Source organism: Sinocyclocheilus rhinocerous, unplaced genomic scaffold (genome assembly GCF_001515625.1).
Source record: "Sinocyclocheilus rhinocerous isolate Xijiao unplaced genomic scaffold, SAMN03320098_v1.1 scaffold1182, whole genome shotgun sequence".
In the NCBI taxonomy this organism is placed as follows: Eukaryota; Metazoa; Chordata; class Actinopteri; order Cypriniformes; family Cyprinidae; genus Sinocyclocheilus; species Sinocyclocheilus rhinocerous.
In genome coordinates this window covers 1,078,767-1,099,929 of record NW_015624203.1, presented here as the reverse complement: position 1 = coordinate 1,099,929, position 21,163 = coordinate 1,078,767, and the positions used below count along the sequence as shown (strand labels likewise).

At 35.7% G+C, this 21,163-nt stretch overlaps 1 protein-coding gene across 1 annotated transcript in view; it reads left to right on the top strand.

Annotated features, from left to right (window-relative positions):
* cachd1 (cache domain containing 1) overlaps positions 1 to 21,163 on the top strand; it is an 83,127-nt gene that overhangs the window by 53,126 nt on the left and 8,838 nt on the right. Inside the window, exons 6-25 of the mRNA XM_016551160.1 lie at positions 637 to 781; positions 873 to 1,089; positions 1,952 to 2,101; positions 3,040 to 3,273; positions 4,203 to 4,352; positions 5,333 to 5,456; positions 5,561 to 5,678; positions 5,840 to 6,008; positions 7,763 to 7,905; positions 8,152 to 8,333; positions 8,607 to 8,717; positions 9,580 to 9,702; positions 11,547 to 11,646; positions 11,817 to 11,933; positions 12,183 to 12,343; positions 13,701 to 13,787; positions 14,493 to 14,609; positions 16,090 to 16,241; positions 16,531 to 16,692; positions 18,729 to 18,806. Coding sequence (XP_016406646.1) covers positions 637 to 781; positions 873 to 1,089; positions 1,952 to 2,101; positions 3,040 to 3,273; positions 4,203 to 4,352; positions 5,333 to 5,456; positions 5,561 to 5,678; positions 5,840 to 6,008; positions 7,763 to 7,905; positions 8,152 to 8,333; positions 8,607 to 8,717; positions 9,580 to 9,702; positions 11,547 to 11,646; positions 11,817 to 11,933; positions 12,183 to 12,343; positions 13,701 to 13,787; positions 14,493 to 14,609; positions 16,090 to 16,241; positions 16,531 to 16,692; positions 18,729 to 18,806 — 2,840 coding nt within the window. The remainder of the gene's footprint in view (positions 1 to 636; positions 782 to 872; positions 1,090 to 1,951; positions 2,102 to 3,039; positions 3,274 to 4,202; positions 4,353 to 5,332; positions 5,457 to 5,560; positions 5,679 to 5,839; positions 6,009 to 7,762; positions 7,906 to 8,151; positions 8,334 to 8,606; positions 8,718 to 9,579; positions 9,703 to 11,546; positions 11,647 to 11,816; positions 11,934 to 12,182; positions 12,344 to 13,700; positions 13,788 to 14,492; positions 14,610 to 16,089; positions 16,242 to 16,530; positions 16,693 to 18,728; positions 18,807 to 21,163) is intronic.

Sequence of the window (21,163 nt, the reverse complement as noted above, 5' to 3'; positions counted from 1 at the left end):
GTCAAATACTCTTGCTGTTTTTGTCTTTATAGTAGTATTTTTAATTAACGGATTTGTCTCTTTTCTCTGTCCCCATCTTTTAGCTAGAGACCAACTAAAGGTTATTTTCTGTTTTTGCACAAAAACTAAGTTAATCGCCCTCACACTGTCATGGGCTCCTCAGAATTTAGCGTCTTGTGTGGCTGGTCTGTTTAATGTAGTTACAATAGGCCTCATGCCCTTTACTGGAATGCAGGGTCGCCTCTACTAAACCCTACTGGAATCTGCCACACAGTGTTGTGGGCAATGTGTGCCTGTGCTGAAAGATGGGCTCATTTCTGATGGTGTTCCCACAACTTCTCTCCTCCTGTTTGAGATTGCACAAGAAACCCCGGTACTCAGGTTTTCAGCCTGATGTATATACGAGATTTAGGCATTATGGACAGCTTTTTCATAGTGTTGGAGTTGAAAAGGGTTTCCAAAAACAACACAATAGAGTGCAGGATCTCTTGCACAAGCACTGTAGTGAAGAGAGCGGGAACCACGCCAGGACTACACTTGGCTTCTTGCCGTCAGAGTCCAGGAAAAGTCGTTCTGCTGTGTTCTTGTGTTCTGCAAATAAGTAGATCGTAAATCTTTATTTCTGTGTGTTGGCAGGCCTGTGTATGTTTCGGCAGTAAGGCCGCAGTCGAAACATATTGTAGTGATCATAGACCATGGTGCCTCAGTCACTGAGACCCAACTCCAGATCGCCCGCGACGCTGCGCTAATCATCCTCAACTCCATCGATGAACATGATAAAGTAAGGAAGTGACATCATCGTCATCAACATACACCATCCACTGATTGCATTTGTTCTTTTGGCACTCAACATCCTTTTTTTCCCCCCTCAGATCTCAGTGTTGACCATAGCAGATACTGTTCGTTCCTGCTCTCTGGATCAGTGCTACAAGAGCTTCCTCTCACCTGCTACCAGCGAGACAAAGAGGAAGATGAGCACCTTCATCAACAACATTAAAGTGTCTGACAGCTCTACCCAGCATGCACTGGGCTTCCAGAAAGCCTTTCAGTTGTTGAGGAACACAAGCAACGTCACTAGACAGCCGACTAGTAAGAGACAAAGCTTATGTACATTAGATTTGCTAACACCGTGTCATTTCCTACCTTTATTATGTATTTTTTGTTTAGTGTTAACAAAAGTGTTCTTTAATGTTTAATTATAATATATATATATATATATTTGAATACACTTAAAGTGTTCTTTAATGTTTAATTATAATATATATATATATATTTGAATACACTTTAACTGAATGGTTGTGACCAGTAACTACAGGGTTTTCAGTTAACAGTTCAATTAAACAAATGATTTTTTTTTCTCTAAAAGAGATTTTAAATATTGTATTTAAAAAAAGTCCTTTCTGAAAATTCTGTAATACTTTACTTAAAGCCTTTATGTATAATGCATTATAAAAGTAATTTTAATGCAGTAATTATGCCTTGTAACCATAGTTATAATACATTATAATACTTATCTATTCATTGAACACTCTTTTAGAAAGTTTAATGCATTACACATGACAAACAACCAATTTTAGAATAGTATAATGCATTTTAACTTTGGTTACAGTTATTTATGAAAATATATAATGCATTATAACATGCATTGTGAATAACTTTATAATGCATTGTACAGAAGGGCTTTAAGTAAAGCATTACCAAAAATTCTCTATGATCGTATTGAAATGCACACAATAAACCACACTAGCATACAGTCAGATAAGAGTCAACTATAATGAAGGTAGATTTTAACAGAAAGGCTGAATTGTTACCACACAGACGTTGTCACATTTTTATTGGGGCAAGATGTCATGTATTATACACCGTATCTAGGTGTTTATGGTCTCAGGTTGCCACGAGGTCAGTTATTATATTCAGTATGATTGATTATTGATCATCTTCCCTCCCACAGACACGGACATGGTGATAATCTACCTGTCATCAGGCGTCACCTCCCGAGACTCATCCGAGCACGAAAAGAGAGCAACCCTGAGCGTGGTCAAAGAGGAGAACCGCCACCTCAACAACTCTGTCATGATCCTCACCTACGCTCTCATGAACGGTGAGATATCGCCAAGGAGTGCAGCTTTTTTATTGGCTCTTTGTCTCGTAGCCAACGAGGCCTCATGGTGAACACCTTTGTGCATGTTTGTGCTTTTTCAAAATATGCTCAACTGTTTTGACGCCCCTTCATCCTTCTTCTGGTTTTGTGTGTGCGCGTCTACTGTAAGAAACCACTCTCCATTATATTGCTCTCCTCAGCTGTTCCTCTCTTTCCACATGTATTAGCCTGCAATTAGCATACATTACTTTGGCATCATGAAAATTAAAATGGAGATCATTGAAAAGAAGAAAGAGAAATGCGAAAATACATCAAAGGCCACTCAGTGACATGAAAGAGTGAGAAAGGCCTTTTTTCATGCATTAGATAACTCAGAGATATGATTCAGATTGATTAGCTTGGCAATGCAGGTTACGCTACTTTGACTAGGTATTGTGAGTCTCTGAAGGACACACACACAGGGAATTACTCCTATTTCCTTGTTTATTTGAAGTCTGGTTCATTTATGACAAGTTGTATTATATTCACATATTAAAACCTGTCACAGTATCAGATTAATAGACTCAAGTGTTGAAATTTATGTCCAGTCCAATGAACAGTTCAACAGAATTGAATGTTCCTCCAAAAATGAAAGCCTCCTATTCTTTTGTTAAAGGTCCAAAACCACCATTTCATGATGGAAATAGATTGTGTGATTTTTAGCTCTGCGGTTAAGTATTCCATGTGGGATATGAATGGCTTTCTATTACTGTGCTGCACTCTAAATGGGCCAGAGAAGCAAAACCTTTACAAAATGCCCACAATATCTGTGAAAATTTTGATAAATAGGTAGATTGAATTTGATTTTTGTTCCAAAACTAAGAGAGTGCACAGGAGACACATAGCACAGAGATATTGAGTAGAAATGTCCATTTTAATTTTTGTACAATTGTCCTCAGAAGGAGTAACGGGACTCAAGGAGCTGGCCTTCTTGCGAGACCTGGCCGAGCAGAACTCTCTTAAGTATGGCGTTCCGGATCGTTCTGCCCTGCCCGTCGTGAAGGGCAGTATGATGGTTTTGAACCAGCTCAGTAACCTGGAGACCACCGTGGGCCGCTTCTACATCAACCTCCCCAATCGAATGATCGACGTGGCCTCCTTCAGCTTGCCTTATGCGGACCAGATGGGAGACGGTAAGTTTAGATCTTGAACTTGGCATAAAGCTCAAGTCTGGCACATTAACATTCCCTCTGACAAACCATATGCACTCAGAAGACCTCAGAAGAAGTGGCTCTGAACCAGAAAGTTTCCATGGTGCTATATACTGTAAACTTAAACTATAAGTAAAGCCAAAAATCACAAATGCAGAGTCTGCTCTTATGGGGCTGCTAGACAGGAAGTCATTCTGGTGAAATTATAGCTTGATTGGAAATGATGCACAGGTGATATTTACCTTGATTTTTATTGCTTCATAAAAATGTCTCATGTTTAATTTTTTAAATTTTGATAAAACTTTATTTGGCTGTGATGGAAATGATGCCTGAAAGAAATGAAGGAACAGTCATAATTTGATTTGATAAATTGATAAATTTTTTCCATTTATTTTTATTTTTAGCTTAAATAGTCTGGGACAAGGGTAAAAAAAAAAAAGAAAATTTATCATTTAAAGATATATTTAAAGAACAATTGATGTTGTCAAGGAATTTTTAAATTTTTTTTAAGGAACAGTCATAATTTGATTTGATAAATTGATAAATTTTTTCCATTTATTTTTATTTTTAGCTTAAATAGTCTGGGACAAGGGTAAAAAAAAAAAAAGAAAATTTATCATTTAAAGATATATTTAAAGAACAATTGATGTTGTCAAGGAATTTTTACTTTTTTTTTTAAATAAAAAATCAACCACTGTGACCGAGAAAGTGGCCAAAGTTAATACCCAAGAAACGCATATCTATTTGAAACTTGGAAATTGTTTATTGTTGTTTTGAAGTATCACTGGCCTTTTGGCCATGGCTTGTACCTCACAGTTAATAATATTTCTTCATGAATTACTGTTTACATAGGTTGACATATTAGTATGGCGACAGAATCAAAGGAACTTCTTCTGTTTTTCTGTTTGTAGGTTTCATCATGACCGTCAGCCGGCCATGCTACTTTGGGAACTTGTTGCTGGGTGTAGTTGGAGTGGATGTGAATCTGGCATACATACTGGAGGACGTGACCTACTACCAGGACTCCCTGGCCTCATATACATTCCTCATAGACAATAAAGGTAGGGAGATGCATGTGCTGGTGATTGTTTTTGGTGGAGAACTACCTGGTTCCATTAGCCAAAATGAGCCAAACTTGTTTTATATATTTCTCTGTTTGCCTCACTTCAGCTTGACTTTCTAACTTCACCATAAATGACTCAAAACACTGCACTGAAGGCCATTAACCTCAGCTGTCCCAGATTGGATGGCTCAGAGCCAGATCCATGGCTGACATCATGCCAGTTTCTTGAAGTGGGAACTGCAAAACTCTTTGGATTTGAACTTTTTAGGGAGAAAAGACTTAAAATTAGTTATTTCCTTGAAAAGGAGCAGTAGAAGCACTGTCTTCTTGTGCAAATATTGTCCACCAAAGAATGAAATTAAGCTTTGTTGGCCTTATTTTGACACACTTTCATTTATTCTTACCTCATCCTGCTCTAAATAACATCTATTCGTTTTTCCATGATTTCCCCCAGCAGGGTGAAGTTTCTCTGAATTCACAACGCTGTTAACCTCCACTTAGTACATATTAAAACAATTTGATAAGCCCACTAGAAATTGCCGCTTTGCACTAAAAGGGTGTGTTGTATTACATATGTAATAAAATGAGGGTGATTATCTGTTCCTGAGAGTATACAGTCTATCCTAATGACTGGGATAATGAAGTGGCACCTGCTGTCTCCAGCTGTTCAGTAAAGAATTGTGATAGCACTGCCTCTCAGTTCTTTTTAAAAGGAAGTCTCTCCCTGTGTTGTGCAGGCCACAGTTTTTGTGTTTAACCTAGTAGTTGAAAATCTTGACTGATACAAATAATTATTTAATATTCATTTAGTAAATTCTAATGGTCAGAGAAAGGATGGAAAATGGCCATAATGTCCCCCCAACCCCCCACCCCCCCACACACACACAAAAAACTTTGTTTAATTTAAAGTTTAAGTTTATTAGTTTTTTTCATTTTTTAATTTAATTTAATTTAATTTAATTTTTGAATATCTTTCAGGCTACACCCTCATGCATCCGTCACTCACCCGTCCTTACCTGATGACTGAAGCTCCCCTCCATACAGACATCATCCACTATGAGAACATCCCGGGGTTTGCTGCTGTTCGTCAAAACATCCTCAGGTGAGGGTGTATGGGATGTCAAAAAGACCTGGGTATCTGCAGTTGCTAGAGTTTACTGTGTTACTCACATGATTGCTAAGCTCATGTTGTGTGTTTCTTGTTAGTCTGCCTCTGGGGAGCCAGGTCATTGCTGTGCCTGTCAACTCTTCTCTGTCTTGGCACATGAACCGCCTACGTGATCCCAGTCGAGATGCCTACAATGTCAGCTACGCTTGGAAATTGGTAAGCTATTCCTCCACAGTGGAACAAGCATTGGTTTAGTGCAGGCTGAGGGAAAACCAGACTGTGTAGAATCACCATTCTATGTCTGTCTGGCTGTTATTTTATTTATTCTTTTTTTTGTATTTTTACTCATTTTACTTATCTTGATCTCTGATTTGCAGGTTCAGGACACTTCGTTTATCTTGTGTATAGTTTACGTTCAGCCGGAGATCCCGGTGAAGCAACTGAAAAATATGAACACGGCCCCTAGCAGCAAACTCCTGTACCACCGCCTGGATCTGCTGGGGCAGCCCAGCTCCTGCCTCCACTTTAAACAGCTCGCTACAGTCGGTAAGCTCAGGCGAAACATTAATATAATCTTTACATCTTGTAAAAAAAAAAAAGTACATGCTATTCTCATATGTTGTTAGGACTTACCATGCAGAGCTCATGTTTCTCTGAAAATGGAGTGAGACATTTTTTTAAGATATTTCTTTTTTCATAAATCAAATATCAAAAGGTTTTTTGTATTCTTGCTCAACAAGTGAATTTTTACCAACAAAGCCCAAATAAATGTTTTACTGTACCAGTAGTACCAACTCAAATCTGTACCTGCTCGAAGTCAACTGCTTTCAAACGCTCCTGTGTGGGTTTTTTTGTGCACGCTCTGGTTTCGTATTACAAAACCAAAAGTTTCTATTTACAACGTTTTTGCAGCGTTGAGTATTCTAGCCAATCACAGGCATCTCTGTTGAAAGCAGTGGCCAATCAGAGTTGTTTACTGTAGGTTAGTCAGAATCCAATGAACTAATTTTTGTTTTTGCAAGTTTACAGAGTTCTACACGCTAGAAATAGAGCTGTGCATTAAGTGATGCAGAGTAAATTCAGAGTAACAAAACTACAGCAGCAACAAGTCTGTGTTGCCTGAATTTATTTAGCAGCTTCTACAGTTAAAGATAAAACTTTAAGTACTCTTTCTAAGGCAATATTTTTAAAATGTAGTTTTTAAATTTAATATAAAAATATTTCAGAATATTTAATGCATTATTATTTAATTATTATACCATTAATCATTAACTTGTAGTTAACTAGTTAAGTATTTAAATAATTAACCCTTCTAGGATGTTGGTGTCTGGGCTTATTATTTTATTTATTTATTGTTTTAAATGACATCACACTTTGTGACTTCCTGCACTTGCTATACTTCATACGTCAGTACAGTAAAAGTACAAAAATTGGTTATAATAGTGATTTTTTTAATAAATGCAAAAGCAAGACGTGGAGAAAAAAAACTATGGAGTGGAAATGGCAGCTGAGCTAATGAGTGATCCTCTGCTATTATAATGATAATTTCATGTCATTTTCATCTTAAAAGTCTTTGTTTTCCACCAGGAGACAATTTTTTGGCAAATTTTTTCATGTCATCTTCATGAATGAAAAGTTAATCTTTAAAGTGAATTTTACTGCACAACTGCAGAGTTAAAAAATAATAAAGGCTTTAAAATATTGTATAAGTGTTTAAAAATTATATATATATATATATATATATATATATATGTACACACACAATATATACTGTGTATTACTAATGTTTTTTTTGTTTTGTTTTTTGAAAGAAGTCTGTTATGCTCACCATGGCTGTGATTATTTAATCAAAAATACAGTAATATTGTTAAATATTATTATAATATTATTTTAATATATTTAATGTAATTTATTCCTTTGGCAAGCTGAATTTCCAGCAGAATTGCCATAACTCCAGTCTTCTGATCATTTTAATATGCTGATTTGGCGCTTAAGTTATTTTTCTTATCTATTCTAAATGTTGAAAAGGTTTGTGTTTCTTTTTTCATGGTTCTTTGATTAATAGAAAGTTCAAAAGAATATAATTTATTTATTTTGTTAGTCTTTACTGTCACTTTGGATCAATTGAATGTGTCCTTGCTGAATAAACATTAATTTCTTTCCTAAATAAATAATCTTTGAACAATGTACCTTTTTTGTAAGTTACTGTTACTAAGGGATAATTGATAATGGTTAGGGGCTCATATAATTAAGCAGAATTAAACTGAATTAAATATAATCATCTCTCTTTTTTTTCACAGAGAGTCCCACAGTGATGTTGTCTGCTGGTAGTTTCTCCTCTCCATATGAGCACTTGAGTCAGCCAGAGACCAAGCGCATGGTGGAGCACTACACAGCTTACCTGAGTGACAACACCCGGCTCATAGCCAACCCAGGCCTGAAGGTACACACAAACACACACTTACTGCACATCTCAGCAACACATGTCTCATAGCCAACCTGGGAATGGCTCAATCTTTCACAGTTAGTGGTCACATGGATAGTTTCTCAGTCCTAACTGGCAGTTGTTAGTTGGCAGTCTTCCTGTCCTCTTTAATTCTTCTTTTTCATTAGGGAAATGCTGTGCACCAGTCTTTATGATTCTCTGCTTAGTAGAATTCTTTAACACCCCCCTCCTTTGGTCTTCCAGTCTTCTGTGAGAAATGAGGTGATGGCCACCAGTCACGTGACAGATGAATGGATGAGTCTTATGGAGATGAGCAGCCTCAACTGCTACATTGTGAGGCGTTACATAGCAACGCCCAATGGGGTGCTGCGGATTTACCCCGGTTCGCTCATGGACAAAGCCTTCGATCCCAACAGGAGGCAATGGTAAGATTTGAGCCTCAGGACGGAGGTCTTCAAACTCCTAGTGGGACACTGGTCAACAGATCCCACAGTCTGTTAACTAAGCTTAGCAAACTGTCAGATTCCCAAGAAGGTCTTTTGTGTCCATATGCAGCCGCACACACTGCAAAGAAAGCATGTTTTTTTTTTATACATTTTGTTTTTAAGATTGTATGGGAAAAAAACAAAACAAGCTTTGATCAATTTGTAAATTTTTGTTTAAAATGTAGTCTAATTAGTGATCCTTTTGTCTTTTAGGTACCTACATGCTGTAGCCAATCCTGGTCTCATCACTTTTACTGGACCCTACCTGGATGTTGGTGGGGCGGGTTATGTGGTCACCATTAGCCACACTATCCACGCCTCTAGGTCAGTTGTTTAAGGGTCACATTTCACATTCAAACCTACTGGATCTCAACCAGGGGGCCTCAGCAAGCTTCCACAGGATAATTAAAGTAATAAATTATTATTAATATATTAGAAATGTTCTAACACTTAATGAAAATGTTTTTTAAAAATCTAGAGGTCTTTCCCCTCTGAATATCTTTAGTTTTTATTGAAAAACAGTTCTGGAATCACAAAATGTATTGTGGTTAATTAATTTTATATATATATATATATATATATATATATATCTGTATATGTATCTGTATACTCCCTGTTTCTGTTAATAAGAAAATATTTAAAACAAGCAGTTGTGTCATAATTATGTAAGAATAGTGGAGACACGGGAGTCAAAAAGCTGGTTTAGACACATCATTTGCTATGCGTTAAAGCTTTTATAGTGTGGATATTAATTTATTTTTGCTCAGTCAGACACTGTTTTTTTATGCTTGTATGGATCAGTCTTTAAAAACAATAATATAAATAACTTAAATATAGAGTATTAAATAAATAGGTCAACCATAACATGAAAATATTACTCACTCTCAAGATGTTTTCTTTTCTCTGATGAAATGGCCAATGCTTTACACTGTCAAGCTCCTAAAATGAATAAAAAGCACCTTACTATATAGTATGATGAAGCTGTTTGAAACTGGCAGTGTTCCAAAATGTCTGGTGTAGATAAAGAGTGTTTGTCCTCCACGTTTTCCAATCAGTTCTCTCTTAAGAGGAGGAAATGTGACTATGGAGTGTGCGATCTGATCTAAAGCTCCATTGCGGTGACCCATCACACTGTAGATCTCCTCATTCTTCATATTGTTTAACACTTAACTGCCTCCTTTCCCAGTTCCCAAAAGGCCTCCGGTTACACAGTAGCGGTTATGGGCATTGACTTCACTCTGCGCTACTTCTACAAAGTTCTGTTGGATCTTCTGCCCATCTGTAACCAGGACAAGGGCAACAAAATCCGGTAAGGCCTTCCCACCAAACACAACCCCCATCTCATTTCTTCTCAAACTCTCTAGTGTTTGCCAAGACCCCAGTGTGCCGGCTGTGGTGTCCAGCATAGTGCCTGAAGCTATCGATGCCCCACAGAGGCTCTTTAAAGCTCTTTCAAATGAAACTAATCAGATTTGCTTCTGTTGGAAAAGAGGCATTCACTTAGTCTTCTCTGCATGCTTCTAAGCTCCCTCTTTTAGGATAGGAGATAGAATGAGAACGATCTGAGGTGGGGATCAAGAAACAGTGAGGGAGGGCTGGACGTAGAGAGAGAGGAGAGATGAGAAGGGAAAAGTATAAAGACTGGAAAACGTATTTTATTTATTTATTTATTTATTTATTAATTTTTCAAAAAATAAATTAAAATTGAGTGGCGCTTGCCTCTGCAAAAGTCACTGCAATGATACTAGGGTGTTGTGGCAGTTGTCAAGATTTTCTAATCACTAGGTGGTTGCTTATGATATTCAGAGAACCAGCTTAAGCTGAAGTCACAAGCCTAATGTTATTTTTTAGCCTTGTAGAGTAAATGAGCACAAAGTTACAATTTTATACACTACTAAAATATTTGAGCATAACCCCATTAAACTGTGTGTAAACATATATTTATGGGAACCTCTGACCAGGAAGAATGGTTGGAAAAAAATGGCAGAAGGATTACATCATGATAAACAACTTCTGATGATACTACAACATAAACAACTTCTTAAGCTTTTAAGCACAGTTTGCGTTCATGCCAGGGTTCAACAAAAAATCTAAATGAAAACAAATTTTCCAGTTTGTTCCATTAATATTTATTTCCCCTTCTAATTTTAGATGCGGTTCCTGAATATAAAACAACTAAAAATCAACAAAAATAATTACAAAATAAATAAAACTTTTGGAAATACACAATGTAATTTTATTTTCATTCATTTTTATTATTGTAATTATAATTTAGTTACTTTTTTAATCTATAGATACACCTAATTTTTGTAAATTAAATTCTGTTGGGGACAGTTGGAGTCTTGCAATCAAAAAGGTAGATAGCCACTGATTTAGACTATAACAAGTATAATGGATTTCCATGCTTATTTTTGTATCATATATAAATAGAAATCTAAATTTGTAGTCACTAAATAGTCCAGTAACTAGTAGTCACTAAGCCCCTAGTGTGAAATTTGTAACTTTGTTTAGAATAGTAATAGCACACTTCTCCTCAATAAGCCATGCAATTTGCTGTATCATGCATGTCTGTAGCACAACATCCTCAAGAATAAGCAGTAGTAATGCTTGCCTTTGCAAGCAGCACAAATAAACCCTACTGATGCAATCTATAAATGCCAGGGAAGAAACGATTTTCAGGACTGACTGAAAGACACAAAGGAAGATAAGCTGATTAGGGCTGCATTCCAGACACATCCTGTTATGTTAGGTGCCAGTGCCCCCATTTTTCCCTCACTCCCTTCTTTTCTGCCTCTCTTTTACCCTTCCCTGTCATTCCTCTCTTTTTCTTTCTTCTTAACTCTATTTCTACCAGTTTGTCTCTTTCTTTGTCCCTCTTCACGCTCTCTCTGTCTCTTTATCTGTCTGTGCTGTGGAGGCCTCAGTGTTCTTTGAGTTTGCAGTGCTATGGTCATTAAACAGGATTAGTGACGTGGAATGCTTCAGTGTGCCACACAATAACCTGAACTGTTCTGAACTGCAGATGGTACCCTGTGAACATACAGGAAGCCATCTACTGTTTGCTTCCACCTTTCCCCTCTAAATGTCATTTTGGATCTTTGTACAGGCTCAGAGTGCTTGATCCTGTTTGTCTTGGTCTTTATGTATGTGTAGGTGTTTTATCATGGAGGACAGAGGCTATCTGGTGGCCCATCCGACTCTGATTGACCCGAAGGGCCACGCTCCAGCAGAACAGCAACATATTACTCATAAGGTAAGGAACTTTACCTCTGTTGAACAAGAAACTAGGCATTTTTATGCTTTTGTCCTTAGAAAAAGGGGCCTGTTTATATTCTTTAGCCATATTATATTAAAAGATTGGTAATGAAACTGAAAAACAAGCTTATTGAGTTCATCGTTTTCTCCTGTTTTGCTTGACTTTAGGAGCCTCTAGTGGCCAATGACATTCTCAACCATCCCAACTTTGTGAAGAAGAACCTGTGTAATAGTTTCAGTGATCGTACTGTGCAGCGCTTCTACAAGTTCAACACCAGCATTGTGGTGAGTGGAGTCTCATATGAATTATTTCATATCAGAAAACTGAATTCTGTTTGAAGTGATAATCCTGCATTTTTTTACCATGTTTGGTTAGTCAGCATCATGTATTAATGATGTTAGGATGCCACCTAGTGGAGTTTATTTTAATAGTGGTAATAGCAGATGTGCTTTCTAGTATAACCAGCTGTTGTGGAAAGACTGTTATGAAATCAAATGATTGTTTATGGCTAACTGTGTCTTGTCATTTTTCAGGGTGATCTGACAAACCTTGTGCATGGCAGTCACTGCTCAAAGTACCGGCTCACTCGTATCCCAGGAACCAATGCGTTTGCTGGTATTGTGAATGAGACCTGTGATTCACTGGCCTTCTGTGCTTGCAGTACTGTGGATCGTCTCTGTCTTAACTGCCACAGGTAATGTGTACTCTCTGCACAACTCTACTAATAACATTCTGTATTCGCGGTCTATTCATTTATGTAAATATTAAGGCATAGCTATATTAATTTATTTACACAACTGTTCAAAAGTTAGGGGTTGGTAAGGTCTTTAAATGTCTTTTTTTTTTTTTTTTTAAACTATAAAAAAAATTATTTAAAAAACCTACAAAAAACAGAAGTATTGTGAATTATTTTTTACTATACTTTTTTTGTTGTTTTTTTCTATTTTAAAATATTTTCACCCGGTTTCACAGACAAGGCTTAAGCCTAGTCCCAGATTAAAATGCACATCTGGGCTTTTACCTGAAAGAAACTTGCACTGACATCTCTTAAAATATGTCAGTGCCATTGTTTTGTCTCAAGATGCACACGAGTAATGTTATTTTCTAAGGCACATTTATAAAAGATACTTAAATGTCCTAATTAAACTATGGCCTAATCCTGGCTTAACCTAAGCCCTGTCTGTGAAACCAGGCCTTTATATTCAAAAAGTCATTTATACATATGATGGCAATGCTGAATTAGACATTACTCCAGCCTTCAGTGTCACATGATCCTTCAGAAATCATTCTAATATGCTGATTAGGTGCTCAAGATACTTTTCTTTTTATTATCAATGTTATGGTGCTTAATATTTTTGTGGAAACTGATTTTTTTTTTCATGATTTAAAAAAAAAAAATTTGTAGAATAGAAGGTTCAGAAGTTATTTTTGTTAAATGTACTGCATCCTTGCTAAATAAAACCATTAATTTATAAAAAAAAACAAAAAAACATCTGACTGACCCAAAACCTTTGAAAAGCATTTATTTAGTTAGTTAGGGTTAGGGATTTTAATCACAAGGGTTCATAATGAAAATAAAAGAAGTTTTGTGATAGAAATGTAATAGCCAATATTAAATTAAATTAAATACAAAAATATTTAAGTACAGTTAAGTGCCTATCAATACTTTAATTCTCCCATTCTCATATTTAAGGACCCCTTGAAACGGTTTGAGTTGTCTATCCTATGTTAATGTATTTCCTGGAAAGAGTTTTAACGGGACACATTAAGGGCTCATCCCTATTTATGTATGCATGTATTTATTTAAAATGCCAATAGGCTTTAGTCGTAACTCACAATTATGAACTTGTCCAAATGTGAAGATTGTAAATTTAAAAGGCATTTTTCTGCTAAAGCTATTTTTTAAAATCAATTTATAAGACTGCACTAGCAAAAGTCATAGCCAGAAATCTCAAACTTTAAGTCCATTCATATAAATAATAGTGAAGTTGATAGTTCCAGGTTAAAAGGCCTGCAAACAGACATTTTCAATGTATTTCCATCTTCCCCAGAATGGAGCAGAATGAATGTGAGTGCCCCTGTGAATGCCCTCTAGAGGTGAATGAATGTACTGGCAACCTCACCAACGCTGAGAACAGGTAAACCACTGCTGTTTACAGTCTTGCATTATTTATTGAGGGACATGTAGAAGACATTGAGCCCATTTTAAAACATATTACATGTTGTACACAATGTGTTGGGATGCAAAGGTTACCCCTTAAGAGCTTGGAGAATAGACTGCCGCAATATATGATCCAGAAATTAATCACTGGACCACATGTCCAGATTCTCATCAGAATGCACTGGAATGAATCACACTTAGTCTCACACACACACACACACACACACTTCTGCCTGTCACTTCATCAAGTTCTTGTTTGTCACGATGAATAGATATCCAGCCACCTGTGTCCTCAATTAGCCGTCAGTTCAGGATTGTTCCTCAGTAGACATTTAGACACTTTCAGGTTTGTTGCATTATTCCCAGCTGAGAGATCTCAAGGCCTTTGTCACTGTGCCATCTGTTCATTTTAATGAAAAACTCTACACTATCTGTACACTACACTGAATGCTAATAAATGTATCCTTTACTACAGAGAGCTGTAGTAAAAAAGGCTTGGTATTCATTGTGTAGCAATAATAATTGTTGATTTGTTGTCTGTTGAATGTCATTGATCTACAGAACAACATTGTTGCCAGACTGTTAGTAATTACAAATAGCTTTGACTTTAATGAGTTCCATGTTGTATTTAGGGCCTAACTGACTCAGCTTGCCTTATTACTGTGTGTGTGTGTGTGCGCAGAAACCCGAGCTGCGACGTGCACCAGGAGCCTTTGTCTTTGACTGTAATTGAGCCTAGTCTACAGGACACTCTGCCTCAGTGTATCAACACCAGATGCAGCCAGCGCTTCACCAGCAGGTACGGCCATATACTGTATCAGTTGTGATCAGTCTGCCCTTAGCAGGACCTTAACAGAAACACAGAGTCTCTGAGAGTAATGGTGTTTCTCCTTTCACTTAACACATCTAATTTCACATCACTTATTTACAACCTGTGCTGACCACCACAACAACAAACATGTGTGTTTCTCAAGATCATACAATGTCAGCTTATCAGTTATCAGGGACTGTCGAAATCAAAGACTCACAAATAGCTCACGAGTTATCACACACTTTTGTTCACCACAGACTCAAAGAACCAAATCTGTGTTGGTAACATCAGTTAACTATATGAACTAGCAATGAAAAATACTTCTAAGGCATTTATTAATCTTAGTTAATGGTATTTCAAAATTATTAAAATCCGAAGTTGTATCTGTTAATATTATTTAATGGACCTGAACTGATATGAACTAACACTGAACAGTTGTATGTTTAATAACTTCCGCTAACAAAGATGAAATGAATACTGTAACAAATGCATTGCTCATTCTTAGAGTTAATGTTATGCATTGTTATGCATTAACTAATGTTAACTAATGAAACCTTATTGTGAAGTGTTACCACTGTGTTTTATGTGACTAGATGTTAAATATACATACTTAAAACTTGTAGTAATAAATGGTATTTTTATAACTAAGTATAGTCTGTTTTATATGCATTTTATAATATAGAATTTTATACAATTTTCTAATATGATTTTTAGTACAGGTGCTTTTTTTTATTGGTCTTTTGAAGTATTCTAATTTGTTGAGATAGTTAATTGGTGGGTTTTTGTTAAATGTGAGCCAAAATCATCACAATTAAAAGAACCAAAGACTTAAACTACTTCAGTCTGTGTGCATTGAATTTATTTAATACACGAGTTTCACAATTTGAGTTGAATTACTGAAATAAATGAACTTTTCCACGACATTCTAATTTATTGAGATGCACCTGTATATTGTTTAAACATGTTGTTCGTGGGGGTGCTTTGGCGAAACAAAAGATGATTTATTGTTACAAAAAAATTCTATATTAAATAAAATGCTGTTCTATAGTACTTTCTAATCATCAAACAATCCTGTGTCATGGTTTCCATGAAAATATTACAAATACTACCAAAAAAAAAAATAGTCAGCATTGCTGATAAGAAGAAATGTTTTTTTGGGCACCAAATCAGCACATTAGAATGATTTCTGAAGGATCATGTGATACTGAAGACAGGAGTAATGGCTGCTGAAAATTCATCTCTGTCATCACAGGAACAAATTACGTTTTAAAATATATTGAAATAGAACACTTTTTTTTTATTGTAATAATATTTTACAGTGTTACTGTATTTGTGATCAAATAAATGCAGCCTTGGTAAGCAAAATACATATCTTTCAAGAACATAAAAAAATTCTACTGTACACCTACTGTAGCCATCTCTATAACATTTCTTTTTGTATGTTCTGTTTTATTTGTGTGGGTTTTAGTGACTGTTTTGGTGTTCTGGACTGTGAGTGGTGTACGGTGGACAGTGACGGAAAGACCCATCTGGATAAGCCTTACTGTGCCCTACAGAAGGAATGTTTTGGAGGGATAGTGGGTGCCAAGAGTCCCTATGTGGATGGACTGGGCATTTTAGGTGAGCTACTACTTCTGTAGTCACACTTATTGCACTTTTAATATATTTTTTCTGTTCATAATAGCTTATGGAGATAAATTGCATCGATTGGTCACAATAGTCCAATAGTCATTTACTTCTTTCTTTTGTTTAGTTTTGCTGTTTTAGAAAGATATGCACAGAAGTTTGGAATTACACCGACTCCATGATTCACACATTTTGCCTTGCGGATCTTTGCTAGTGTGTATGCTTTATTTCATTATTTCATTTCATTATATAATTATTTTTGTATTTCTTCATCTCTGTGCAGATGAGGAGTTGGCGTCGCTGAACATGATCAAGAGTGCGCCCGTGGGGCCAGTGGCAGGAGGGATTATGGGATGCATCATGGTACTGGTGTTGGCTGTGTATGCCTACAGGCACCAGATCCACCGTCGCAGGCATCAGCACATGTCCCCGCTGGCCGCACAGGGTGAGTCTGGACACTTTGAGTCTAAAAGTGAAAGTGATTCTTACCTGGGACTGTTGGGAAATAATGCTAGGGCTCTGCAATTAATTGAATTTCAGTTTTGATTTTGGCTTCCAAAGATTACGAAAACACAATAATTGAGATAAAAAATATTATTGTGCTGCATTCCATTCCTTCACATTAAAGCAGTTTGCTTTCGCGTCTCCTTAAAATCCCAAACTTAATGTCCAAATCGGTAAAATCTTGTAATGCGACTGTAACAATGTGCAGTCTACTGCAAGATGCGTTTGAAAAAGAGTTGTTAAAAGTGCATTAAGCAGCCAAAAAGAACTCTGTTCTGTTCTGTACGTGCTTTCCAAGATGGAGTGGAACACAGACAAGCAAAGTATACTATGGGCTTCGGATACGCACCTAAGTGTCAAATATTCACAAAAATATGACAGAAGGCCCATGTTGGCAAGTATTCATATAAACACAGTAATGTTTTAAGTGAACAAACAGAACACAAAAAGAAATCGGATGCATCAGTATATTAGAGCCGTGTATTCAGTCTTAGAGTGACAGCAGCCTAATATACCTGCTGCTGTTCTTAATGTTAATCAAACAAAAGACAAAGAAAAAAACACTTACTGCTCTTGACCGAATAACTTTAGTAGCTTTAATAAGAATCCATGTAGGCCTATATATGATTCATACAGTGAAGACTGTTCAATGTTTATATATATATATATATATATATATTTGTATATGTCTGTAAGGTCTTATATAGTCAGGTGTGTGGCTTTCCTAATCAAGTCCAATCAGTATACTCAAACACAGCTGGACTCAAATGAATGTGTAGAACCATCTCAAGGATGATCAGAAGGAATGGACAGCACCTGAGTTAAATATTTGAGTGTCACAGCAAAGGGTCTGAATACTTAGGATCATGTGATATTTCAGTTTTTCTTTTTTAATAAATCTGCAAAAATGTCAACAATTCTGTGTTTTTCTGTCAATATGGGGTGCTGTGTGTACATTAATGAGGAAAAAAAATTAACTTAAATGATTTTAGCAAATGGCTGCAATATAACAAAGAGTGAAAAATTTAAGGGGGTCTGAATACTTTCCGTACCCACTGTATGAGTGTGTGTGTGTGTATATATATATATATATATATATATATGTATGTTTATCAAGAATTGATATCAAGAATTGTGAAATTTCACTGGTATCTAAATGTTGATATCATAGCAGCCTTATTTCCAGCATATATACTTAATAACTATAGCTCTATCATGAAAAAAAAACATACTCTGAAGATGTGTGATATCGCTCGCTCCAAATTGAGTTAATTGTGATAACAATCTTGACCAAAATAATTGTGATTATGAATTTTGCCATAATCAAGCAGCCCAAGTGATCTCTGACAAAGAGTCTGGTGACGTCAACCTGAAAAGGAAAGTTGTTTCAGAGGAAGAGCAAGTAAAAGTCACTTTAATGAGGGAAAAATTATTGAGTGCACATTTAAAGTGTGCTACTCCTTGCTAATGAGATACTAAAACACAGTTGACCGCTAAAAGGACCTTAGAAGGATATAAAAGTAATTTAAAGAGCTGAATTCCCTCTTCCCTTGCAGTTGCTCCCTCATGTCTAAGCTAAATTCAACCTCTATATGTGCACGACTAGGAAGCATAACTTGCATGCAATATAAATCTGTCTGAATCAGTCTGTGAGAAGTGCTGCTGTTTTCTGTTTTGTAGTTACATAAACTGTCTGAGAGAGTCTACTTTAGTCTGAATCTGCATTCTAGAAATGAATAGACTTGAATGCTATATTACCTTGAATTGGCTTTCTTCAGTTTTTTTAATGTCTGATGGGCATTCGTGAGCAAAAATTGATTTGAAGAGATTTGATGTCTGTCTTCTTTTTTTATGAGAAAGACTCTGGACCAAAGGAGAAGACAAAGACATATTACATCAAATCTGTTCAGGGTTGCTCCATCTTTCTAATCTTCTCTTATGCCTTTCTTATGTCTTTCTGTCTCTCTCTTTCATCAGAGATGTCTGTCAGGATGTCCAACCTGGACAACGAGCGAGATGACAGAGATGAAGACAGTCACGAAGACAGAGGAATAAGTAAGATACCCGCCTGCCTGCCTGGCACAGCTTCACACGAATTAACACAGAAAACCTTTAAATGCCCATTTCAGCATTAGTAATTACACTGAGGGTTTTTATGCACATAAAATCTGCAGTATTATACTTTGTACCTTTTAATGCTGTTTTTCACTGATTTAGTGCACCAAATGGGTGATAATCCGTGAATTCTTTGTGTACAGTTTGCTGTTTTATTCTCCTAGAGTAAAAAGCGAGCATTCATGCTCACAATGGTACTGTGTCATTCTTGTGTGATAATTGCTTCAAACAGCCATGTGGGTTAGTCTGATGTCGTAATTGGTCTCATCTTTAGTGACAATATGATAATGTGTTCCTGATCGGCGTTCTTGTTCCGTTGTACATTTTATAATCAGAAGCATTTACAATACCATCTGATTTACATCACAAAGTTGTTTTAATTAGATTTTGTGCTATGCATAACTGTAAGAAACATACTTTATGAAACATCATGCATAACTGTAAGAAATCTAAATGAATAACAGTCAGTATGTATATAATGCTGATTATCAGTGCAAAGCAAAGAATTGGAAATGTGGAAAAATGTAAACACTGTACTCCTACTATCGACTCAGTTTTTAAAAACAGACAAAACATACAGAAAGGTACTTACAATGGTCACTTGCCCAGTTGACTACCATTGTAAGTGCATAACAGTTACTGCATTTATTTTAATTTTACGAACTTAGGTACAAGAAAAATTATTTGCTGTTGTAATCAACATTATGCCAAAAATGGTGCAGTTTGAGCTCAACTTTGGTAACTGGACCCAAAATATTTCTATTAATTGAAGCTCGAATGCAACCCTTAAACAGGATCCAAAAAGTTTTGTCGAAGGCAAAATCTAATATTGTTTGGTAACAGTTTGCTGACCTCTGACTCAGAGACTTATAATTTAAATTATTAAAATATGGTTCCATTCCATACAGAGATCTTGAACAAACAATAAACAACATTTTATAGCAGTTGTTCATTTATAAATTAATTATTTTTCAATGTTAAACCATGTTTGTTCAGTATACATTAATATTAATTTATACAACTGTAAATGTAAAAATACATCAATATATGTATAAATTAACAAAGATTTTGCAAAAATTGTTTATTGTTCGTTCATCACAATATATAAAATTATATATATATATATATATATATATATATATATATATATGATATGCCTTATGTATTACCAGAACAATGTTTTTGTTGGTAAAAGATATTTAGACAATATTTATATTTTACTACAACATGTATATGTTACAAAGATTCTCAACTATGGTATGAAAGATATTAGAGAATGATTTTGATACACTGTTTTATTTTACACAATATGTGCATAAACATGGCCAAATATTGTGTTTCCTATTATAATCAATGTATCTATTAATTGTCTCTAATTTGCATATTAATGTGATCTTTGGGCAACATGCAATGAAAAAAAAAGAAGCATAATAATGAGAGTAATAAACTTTTCGGATAACATCTCATATTTCATAGACCTATTGATATACAATTTCTTTCCATATTCACTTATTATGTCTATATAAGTATAAGTATATCCTGGTGTCCACTACAGTGGACATGTATGAAACTGATGCATGTCATATTCTGCTTTGAAACCCCACAAAAGTTGTCCTGAGATGTTCATTCATGACAAACCCTTTGAAAATTAGTCAGATTTAAATGATAATTACAAAATATTGTCATATTTCCAAAAGAGTGCAAAATTTGATCATTCGGTCAATATCAGACATTTTTAAAGACCAGGGGGAGGAAGTGTTAATGATCCAACCTCCAAACAATTGTTATCTCTGAAAATCCCTGAATGTGCTCTGTACAGGACATCCAGAGTCCAAAATGTGGCATGTATGGTCTCAGAGAAATTTGCTAAAATATAATGTATTCTACAGAGGACAGAAGTAAATGCCTGGGTCCCAGGAAGTTATGCAATTAACATACATATGTGACCCTGGACCACAAAACCAGTCTTAAGTCGCTGGGATATATTTATAGCAATAGCCAACAATACATTGTATGGGTCTAAATTATTGATTTTTCTTTTATGCCAAAAATCATTAGGATATTAAGTAAAGATCATGTTCCATGAAGATATTTTGTAAATTTCCTACTGTAAATTTATTCAAACTTAATTTTTGATTAGCAATATGCATTGCTAAGAACTTAATTTGGACAACTTTAAAGGCGATTTTCTCAATATTTAGATTTTTTTTGCACCCTCAGATTCCATATTTTCAAATAGATCAATGGAAAGCTTATTTATTCAGCTTTCAGATGATGTATAAATCTCAATTTCGAAA